Source organism: Aspergillus foveolatus (assembly GCF_047715535.1).
Source record: "Aspergillus foveolatus strain CBS 279.81 unplaced genomic scaffold BDW70scaffold_226, whole genome shotgun sequence".
NCBI lineage: Eukaryota > Fungi > Ascomycota > Eurotiomycetes > Eurotiales > Aspergillaceae > Aspergillus > Aspergillus foveolatus.
The window spans coordinates 1-9492 of NW_027396290.1; the positions used below are offsets into that span (position 1 = coordinate 1).

Below are 9492 nucleotides of genomic sequence, written 5' to 3' on the forward strand. Positions count from 1 at the left end.
GAGGGAGATAATCGTGCTGCAAGTAGAAGCCGTGCTAGGTAGCGAACAGTTGATATCTGTGGAGGAAGACCACGCTGACCCATATCAATAATCCATTTCTTTAATGTTGATTCTTCAAGATCTGTCAATTTTCTGCAATTGGCAATTACTTCTTTCCGAGAAGCTGTTCCATTGAGCCGGGTCATCAAAGTTCTTGGTGGTACATCAAATGCCTTTGCAGCAGCAGTTTTTGACGTAAAAAGGCCTGTTCTATAAGCATCGATAGCTAACTGCATACGATCTTCTTTTGAAAGCTCAGCCATGTTGTTGTGATTGAATGATGAACTGGTAAAGGGGTGGGCGCGTTGTTTGGCGGTGACCGCGCAGCTCGGTGGTGGATTACGTTATGTTTTCATGGCTGTAACTCGCTGGCAAAGAGAGTCACCAGTTGCTGGGTATATATCTCTATCCTGCGATGATCAACATGGGGTTATGAAAAGAATTGACGTACACACTATGTCAAAGCTAAATTTGAGATGAAAAGCTATTTTTACACAGGAAACTATCTATATACATCATAACTACCTTCAGTTTTATTCTTCATCCTTGCCGTTGAGACGCACTGAGTTGCCCGCCAGTGCAACCATCCGCATTTCTATTTCCTTGGTGAGGGGATGTTCTGCCGTTAATCGGGGCTCAGTGTTCTCGAATGCAGTCCGATATGCATCTAGAGCGCTAGCTTCGTTGCCCTGCAGTTGGTATAGCTGACCCAATTTCCACATTCCGAAAATATAGTCGTAATGTGTACTGCCGCGAGATTCCTTGACTCGGCGAAGTGTGTCGAGCGTAATCTGTTCAGCCTTATCTAGAAAGCCCTTTCTTGCATATACCCGTGCAAGCTCACCACAGCCCATGAGGACACCAAGGTGTTCGTCACCAAGGCTACGCTTCCCTGCCGCAATGCCGCCTATCAATATTTCCTCTGCCTCGTCGAGACGCCCCAGTTCCACATATACCTTTGCCAGATAGCATAGTGCCCACAAGGTGTACGGATGTTCATCACCGAGCTTTCTTTTGCGCATTTCGTACACTCGATTCATTATTTGTAGTGCCTCTTCCCTTTGCTGAAGATCTAGCATTGCCATCGCCAAATTGCTCATTGTTGTTAAGGTCGCTGGGTCATCATCACCCAAAGTATCTTTCCGGACCTTCAGAACGCGCTCGTGCAGAGCTTTGCTCTCCTCGTATCTGTGCCATGAACCCAAAGTCACTCCGAGATAATCTAATGCGATTAGCGTATCGGGATCTCCCGGGCCCAATGCATCGCTTGACATTTTTGCCGTATCTTCTAGTACACGCAAGGACTCGGCATATTGGCCATTCAACCAAAATGAATGGCCTAGCTTTGCCAAAGCCTGTAAGGTCTGCCGATGGGAAGCGCCAAAGAGCTCTCTTCGAGCTCCAGCAACCTGTTCCTGAAGGGTGATAGCTTCAGTCAATCTCCCTAGACCCCAGAGGATGTCAGCCAGAAATAATATCGCTTTTTGCGTGGTCTCATGGTTCAGACCCAGAGTTTGCATCGTCAGGTCTTTAACCATCGTGAGGTAGTGGGCTGATTGAGAAAAGGAACCCGACTGGGCGTAGAGGTAGCCGCATTTAGCAGCGGTCCGAGCTTGGTCGCGCAAAGTATAAATCATGGTTGGTAGTACCAGGTTGGTGCATATGACCACAAGGTTCCCAAGTCGACTGTTAGGGGACTTGATTTCGATCTTGACGGGACTTTCGTCAATGCAATTATCGAGGTGCGGAATGATATCTCTCAAGAACCGTGTGTCGACCTCTTGATCTTTCTCAGATGGCAACGTAATAGCCTCCATCAAAGTGTTGAGAGCAATCTGAGCCCAGACTCTTCGTTGATTTGATTGGATGCGATCCCTGGCCCAAGCATGTACTAGGGGGTGAAGGTAGAAGCTCTTATCATCATCTTCGTAGTTAATCAAAGAGCATATGTATAGCTCTCTAAGTACTGCTTTCACGTATATTGGCTCTGTATCTGCATCACTTCGTCTCAGAAAATTCGGGAGTAAACGAGGAGGCTTGAGACGTTTAGCTAGGGCCTCTCGTAGCGTAGACATGGTGGTAAAGGTCTGTTGGTTTTTTAGAGCCTTCTCAAATATGTCCACGCGGATATTGCGAAAGTGGTAGAAACTGACAATGTTGAGAATCTCTATGGCATCTCGGCTCTCAGTCGTTTGCTTTCTCTCTAGGTATCCAAAGGACAGGTCGAAAGCTGAATAAATATCATCTTGCTGCGCATTGGACCTGATTTCTGCGGGCATTATACCTGAGAAAGCCGATTTCCGTTGACGTTGTTTTCGATATTCCTGATGGAATATGAGATAATCCGTCAAGTTGCAGACCTTTTGAGATATAGCAGTACCCGCCTGTTTTACCGCAAGCGCGAGGTATCCCAAGACCTTTGTGATTTGCTTGCCGGCTGTTTCGATCGAAGTGTTCCAAGGCATAGAAATCCTAGCAGACCTAAGCAGCAGATGAAGAGCCTCTTCTTCCTCAAGACCTCCCAGTTCTATGCTTCCCACATTACCATAATCCTGAAAGTGTCGATTTCTCGTGGTCACCAGGATATGTCCTCGATTTCCCGGTGGAAACAATTCTGAAAGCTGGATGCCAGGATTGTCCGCATTATCGATTATTAGCAACCAGGGCTCGCGGACTTGTGAGAGGAAATATTTGCCAGAGCTCTCTGTACCTTCCAGACCACCTAGCTTGCCAATCATAGAGTAAGATTCTGCTGCAAGTCGGGAAGTAGTTGCGTCGATTGTGAATACACCCCAATAGCTGAGTATAGTATCAGCATTAGAAACAGATCTTAGATCGGCACCGGGGATTTATAGAGTCACATACCACTCCCGGTTAGCATACGCAAAGTTTGTACACAACTGACTCTTTCCAGAGCCGGGAATACCATGAACCACGAATCTTTTCTGGCCTTGCATGCTGAAATTGATGTTTGTCGAAAGAAATGCTTTTCTGATTTTTTCATAAGCATCCCTCCGCCCAATGTAGCTATCCGATTGAAGCATGCGAGTAAAGTAGTACTGATTACGTGTTTCGTCCTGCGAGGGGTCACCAATCGACGGATCTGATACCTTGTCTGGGAGGCTGAAACGAAAGCCAGTCAGTTCCCGGGCTTCATTCACTCTGGATTGAACCATAGCATTGCTAGCTTCTTCCCAACGATGCAAGATAACACTAGGCGCCATACAGCAGTACCTCTTCAGTGCAGAGAGTACAGTGCGGTATGAGGGACTCAACTCAGAGAACTTGATCATCTGAGAGTGAGTCGCGCCGACAATAGCACACTTGGGAGCATCATACATGCTCGGGGCAGCGGAAGCCTGATCAACGAAGAAGTCAACATAACCACCAAAGTCTGTCGGCATCCCTTCCCAAAAAAAGAAAGTGTGAAATTTCTTCATCAGAGGTGCAAATTGATTTGTGATTGATTCCAGGCTGAGCAATTTCATTTTAGGCGCATATCGAGGAAGTTCGACTCGCCAAGAGCCAACCGGCTCAATTTCTGAATTTTCAAGATGAACCCAGTTGGCTATATTGATATGATCATGTGGTGTACCAAAGAAGAGAATAGCGAATGTTGAAATAAAGATAGTATTCAGATGAGCGACCAAGGAAGATGTCGAGCTTGCTGAGTGGGCAAGCGCTTTCTTGACCACTACTCCTCCCAGACCGTGACAGACAAAAATTATAGGTCGGCGTTCACAATTTTCGAGGCTCCTGTCTCCTTCGAGATCTGCCACTAAAGTGGTCGCAAGGCTCTGTATCTTCTCCACGATGCGTTCATCATCATAAGAGCTGGGCAAAGCTTCATATCCAAAGGACAGAATCCGTGCTTGGGGAATGTGTAGCGGGACGAGATCCCTCAACCACAAGATTCCGGTTTCTGGTTCTATCCAAGCATTGACGGAATCCTCGTGTAAACCATGAATAGCGACGATACTAATATCCAGCCGCCGTTAGCGACTTGGGGAAGACAATCTTGCTAGTCATGATCATACTCAACTAGATCAGCGCTCCCAGGTTGTCGAGCTTCAACATTATGAACTTGAATCTCTCGTAAATGGTGGAGTCCTAAGGGCATAGTGGGGACTGCAAAGAATCCAGAGTTTCACGGCGCGTTCTGATAGAATCGAAACAAAGGTATGATCAGTGGGTTGCGTAAGAAGTATCGCTTTGTCGTCCACGAAAAAATTGCTCACCAAATGGGTCTCTGCAGCTCTGCATGCACCTTGCGATCAATCGGAGGGTCAAACAACTGCTGCTATAGTTTATGCATCGGCGCTCCTATGGAAGATACTGCTTCCCCTTAATTCAAGAAAGAGAACGGTTGGCGCGACGGCACGGGACGGGAAAGAGGCGGAGGTGGAAACAGAAATATGACAGGATGGTGACCAATTTAGATAAGGCGCTACTCCGCACACTTCATCCAATACTAGTTCTCCAGTTAGCGCCGCTTATGCACGTGGGCTTGGTTAAGTCACACCTGCGAGGACAAATCATACCACCCCAACAAGATAAATGTTCAATCTCCCCGTTGATGTTTTGAGTGGCTACCAAGAATGATTCCAGATAATTGAAGAAAGGAAACGCAAGAAAAGCCGAGAGACATGGCATTCTGCTTTGTGCTTTACACAACCCTTTTGGCTGTCATTGGGCACGCACTTTATCGTCTCTTGGTTTGTTACAAGGATTACCAGGTAATAGAGTTACCCCAGTCTTGACTGAAAACTTTCGCCTGACTGGTGATAGAGGGATAGCATATTGGGACGGCAGCATGGATGCGAGCTCCCTCCAGAGCTACCTAAAAAATGGCCACTAGGCATTGATCGGATCAGAGAACTGTGGACTTCTAACTCAGAAGGCCGACTTCTCGCATTTTTGTGCTCGGTAGCGGAAGACTATGAACCGGGCAACAGTCTCTACCAGTACCTGCTATTCGGGCCGCGAGCCTTCCATGTTTTACGTCCGGAGAATGTGGAGGCGGTATTATCTACCAACTTTCAAGGTTCGCCGTGACAGTAAACATGAAGATCTAGCTTGGTTACAGTGAGCTTATGATTTTTAGATTATGGCTTTGGCGCACGACGCGAAATTTTCGCCCCACTATTGGGCAATGGGATTTTTACACAAGAAGGTCCTTCATGGAAGCACTCCCGAGAGCTTCTACGTAAACAATTCTCGCGAGTTCAGAATCGCAGTCTCACGCATTTCCATGAGCATGTTGATAACTTAGTAGCCTGTTTGCCTGCAGGCAGAGTTATTGACCTCCAACCTTTATTCTTCAATTTGACTCTCGACACAACCACGGCGCTTCTGTTTGGAAAATCAGTGTACAGTTTGAGGGCAGATACTGATCAGGACACTGACAACAAGCTTTTTGCTGAGAGCTTCAATATAGCCCAAGAAGGTTTGGCAAAAAGGTTCCGTATTGCACCTTGGCACTTTCTCTATAACCCTCCAGGGTTCCGAAAAGCCTGTGCAAACGTCCACCGCTTTGTCGAACAGTACCTCGACAGCTTGAACTTAGGTGAAGAGGATACTCTGGATGATAAATCGCATGGTTTCATCAAGCAAATTGCGCAGGAATCTGCCAATAAAGAGGAACTACGGGACCAATTACTCAATGTACTTCTTGCTGGAAGGGACACCACTGCTTGCTGCCTGGCTTGGACATTGTATGTACTTGGCCACCATGCTGTCCCACTTTTTGCGCAAAAGTCTACTAACATCATTCAGCCGCTTGCTTGTCCGCCATGACCACGCTATGATTTGCTTGCGAAAAGAAATATCCTCGATTATGGGCGAGTCGCTACACGCAACTCGAGAGCAAATAAAAAAGATGACATATCTTTCCTGCGTGATTAAAGAAAGTCAGTGCACCTCCTGTTCCATATTTCAACTCCTAATACGTTTCAGGTTTACGGCTCTACCCTCCTGTTCCATTGAACAATCGGGAGGCGAAGCAGACAACCATACTACCTACCGGTGGCGGACCCAATGCCGACCGACCCATGTTGGTGAGGAAAGGAGAATTGGTTGTCTTTTCTCAATATGTCAATTCACGCAAAAAAAACATTTACGGAGCTGATGCAGATGAATTTCGCCCAGAAAGGTGGAAGACAGGTGAGCTGGCAAAAATTGGATGGGCATATTTTCCTTTCAATGGTGGTCCCAGGCAGTGCCTTGGTGAGGACTTCGCTTTGATGGAGGTTTCATATACAGTAGTGAGGCTTCTGCAAACTTTCCCATCTATATCTCTGCCCAAAGAAGAACCTGTGGAACCTGTTGGCAGGGAGAAACAGCGACTCACGCTTGTCCTATCAAGTTTGGACGGCTGCAAAGTTGAAATTCGGCCGTCCTGACCTCGAATACAAACAGAAAAGTCAAGCAGAGGGGTGGCACAGTGCATTGTAGGCTTCTAAACATCGGTCTTTGATAACTAAGTCGGAAATGACACATACAGTGCACATATGGGGGCAAAAAGAAGTAATCAAACCTGATTCGTGTTTTGGATCAGGAAGGGACATGACTAGCCGGTTCCCTGTCACCCTGTAATACGTCACTCTCTACACGCAGATGGGGTGTGGTATTAAGGGCGTCCAACAACAACGTCACAGGTTGAATGCCCCTCAAGTTATCAGCAGCTTGGTAAACCTGAATCTCTTGTAACAACTTAAGTGCCCTCTTATGCCTTATACGCACCATCTCTGGAGCTTGTAGAGCGTATCGTCGAAGAGCAGCTATTGCGGTTCGGAAGCCTTGCGAGGAGTTATTGTTGAACTTGCACATACCCCGGTGATCCGCAGCAATGCCACATCTTTCTGTACCATCGAGCATTGGTGCGGCGCTCGCCTCTTCAACAATGTAGTCTTTGGTGTATTTTAGATCTGTTTTCTCCTGTTCCCAGAAGAAGTAAATGCGAAATTCAGCCATAAGCGGTGCAAACTGGTCGTTTATATTCTGAAGAGTCTCGGACTGTTCTTTGAGCGCATCCACAAGGCCGTTTTCAAGGTTTGCCACGTTACTTGGTATGGCGAGGCGAACAACTTTCTGCAGGTTTCCCAGGAGCCGAGCTTTGCTGGATCCATAGTGTGGCGTGCCAAAAAATAGGATCGCATAGGTACTTGTGTAGATTGATTGAATGTGTGCTAATTTCGGGGATTTCCGGCTAGCAGAGTAGGCTATTGCCTAATTTTATTAGCAAAGAGCTTTTCCCAATAATAAGAAAAAGATGAAAAGTCTCTGCGTACCCTCTTCACTATGATACCTCCCAATGAGTGGCAAAGAAAAATCAAAGGTCTCTCGTTTGCATCCTCGAGCTGCAATGGGTCAGTCATGGGAAAATTTCAGAATACCCATTATGGGGTTAGAGTTCACACACATCTCGATCTGCTTCAAGTTGATGCACAAGGGTATGAGCGTGTTGAAGAATCCTGTCCGAACTAGTTGGTCCAGTAGTGGACGACACGTTTGCATTATATCCCCAAACCAGAACTCGAGCATTTCGGATATATTTCGGCAAGAAGTCTGGGTGGTTCAGCCAGCAAATGTTTTCTGGGCGAGCTGTCCAGGTCATCATAGCATTTCCGTTAAGACCGTGGACAGCAACAATGCTGCTTGTTGAGATGTGTCAGATAAGCCCATGAAGACTAGCAGGCCGTACAGTCAGATTGATCACTCACTCCACCTCTGCATCTCTGTCAGCAGGACGGTACAGCTCTTGAAGCCCACAATCCTGCTGAGTAGTATCCATAATCAAGTCTTCGTGTGAATTTTGTACTCACTGCTTCTTTGATGTATCCTGAAATCGAGTCACAGTGAGCTCAAATTCCTTGCTCCAAATTGTAGACAGGGTTTGCCCTATATATTGTACAATTTTACCCCTCTCTGCTCCGCCACGGAAACCCTTGTCCTCGAATCGTATTACAGCCTCGGATGCCATTGGATATCGACGCGCCCGACATTCTAGTTTACTATAATTATCATCAGCTTATCATATGTCCTATGAATCGCTTCCTACTCTATCTGCGCTTTCCGTGGCTGCGCTCTCCCAGTCGACGAGAAAAGGAGTAATGCTGCTGTTTACCGGCTTCGATTGGTTCTCCGTCTCACCACCGCCCTCATTACCACCCTCTCTCTCCATTACAATTGGAATTGATAGGAAGACAAGGTTCGAGCGAATGTCACGCACTGGGACGATCTCACTGCGGCACTTCAACGATTTGACGCTGCCATGCGTGCTGAAGTCGCGAAAGGCTCTCTGTGCAGGTTTACATTTAGGATGTACCTTTGGGGGTCGGGGTCGTGATTGGGCGATCCGCATGGCCCGTTTCGGCGATGGGGCCCATAAATATTAGTTACTAATTAGTTCTCAGTAATGGCGGCAGAAAAGTCAAATATTGATTCGTCGGTGGGAGCGTAGTTCACACTCACCTAGGGGGAGGGCCCCCGAATTTGGTGAAGTAGACGTCAAACGTGCTGAAGGCCGTCACCTCTTCCTCAACCACGAACATGACCACGACTAGCTGAGAACAATGACAGGCAGCATCAGATTGAAATGACAGACAACTCTGATATGGAAATGTCATGTATAAGCGATGTACTCGCTGGCCGGCTTACGCCACGTGACATCGTGGCTTAGGCGCGATTAGACCTCGGCATTACCCGTGGGTGACCCACACACAGCCACGTCAAGGGGAGAACAGGACCCCCTACTGCTCTAACAACTGATCTCTCACGCTCTGTCTATTGCTCATCCCCTCCACCCCATGGAGGTGGATTTTTCCCCCCAAGGCGGAGCCCGTCCGGGCACTCCGCTCCTGGGTGAAAACTCTGACCCCCCCTCAGGGCCTACAACCCCGACCCCCCTACCCCGGAACTCCCTGAAGAGGAGGGCCTTATTCTCGCCGCAGAAGACTCCCAATGCAGCTCCTGCCCCTATTCCTCATATGCCGCAAGCCCCATCGATCTGTGATCAGGTCAGCATGGTAGCGGATGACCAGCTGATCCTTCTTAATGATTGGAAACTAGCAATGACCTCTCTGGCTAAAGCTCTAGACCTAACTGTCTCCTCCCTACAGGGCCGTCCAAGAGACCTGGCCCGGGGGCTTGCAGCCAGATTTGTTTCCCTAGCAAAGCAGGACTCCCCTCAGCAGATTCCTCAGATGCCTGCGGTTGCACCCCCACAACCACCCAGGCAGATAGAACAGCCAAACCAACCTCCCACTCCTGAAGCTTCCAGAGGACCCCCGGACAGGCGAACCTCGCAGCATACAACCTGGGCATCCCTAACAGCTCCAAGAGCTGGCCAGGGGAACTGGCAAACTATTGCCCCTGAACAACATATGCAAGCCAAGCAAACAGCACAACGAAAGCGGAAGCAGTCAAACAAGACTGACCACCGCATCTTCCTCC

General features: G+C 47.9%; 3 protein-coding genes across 3 annotated transcripts; 1 reads left to right on the top strand and 2 right to left on the bottom strand.

Moving 5' to 3' along the window:
* Nucleotides 1–503: 503 nt before the first annotated feature.
* BDW70DRAFT_49280 (uncharacterized protein) lies at nt 504–4425 on the bottom strand. Its single transcript, XM_073744131.1, has 4 exons — nt 4278–4425; nt 4077–4198; nt 2905–4017; nt 504–2838 (listed from the first exon to the last, which is right to left on the bottom strand). Exons 2-4 carry the CDS (start codon nt 4157–4159, stop codon nt 573–575), a joined length of 3462 nt encoding a protein of 1153 aa, XP_073590534.1. The 5' UTR covers nt 4160–4198; nt 4278–4425; the 3' UTR covers nt 504–572.
* Nucleotides 4426–4650: 225 nt separating this feature from the next.
* On the top strand, nt 4651–6516 carry BDW70DRAFT_49285 (cytochrome P450). Its single transcript, XM_073744132.1, has 5 exons — nt 4651–4775; nt 4828–5083; nt 5144–5753; nt 5815–5948; nt 5995–6516. The coding sequence occupies exons 1-5, from the start codon at nt 4686–4688 to the stop codon at nt 6438–6440; spliced, it is 1536 nt and encodes a 511-aa protein (XP_073590535.1). The 5' UTR covers nt 4651–4685; the 3' UTR covers nt 6441–6516.
* BDW70DRAFT_49288 (esterase/lipase family protein) lies at nt 6379–8194 on the bottom strand. Its single transcript, XM_073744133.1, has 5 exons — nt 8165–8194; nt 7761–8051; nt 7460–7691; nt 7329–7397; nt 6379–7266 (listed from the first exon to the last, which is right to left on the bottom strand). Exons 2-5 carry the CDS (start codon nt 7829–7831, stop codon nt 6592–6594), a joined length of 1047 nt encoding a protein of 348 aa, XP_073590536.1. The 5' UTR covers nt 7832–8051; nt 8165–8194; the 3' UTR covers nt 6379–6591.
* Nucleotides 8195–9492: the final 1298 nt, after the last annotated feature.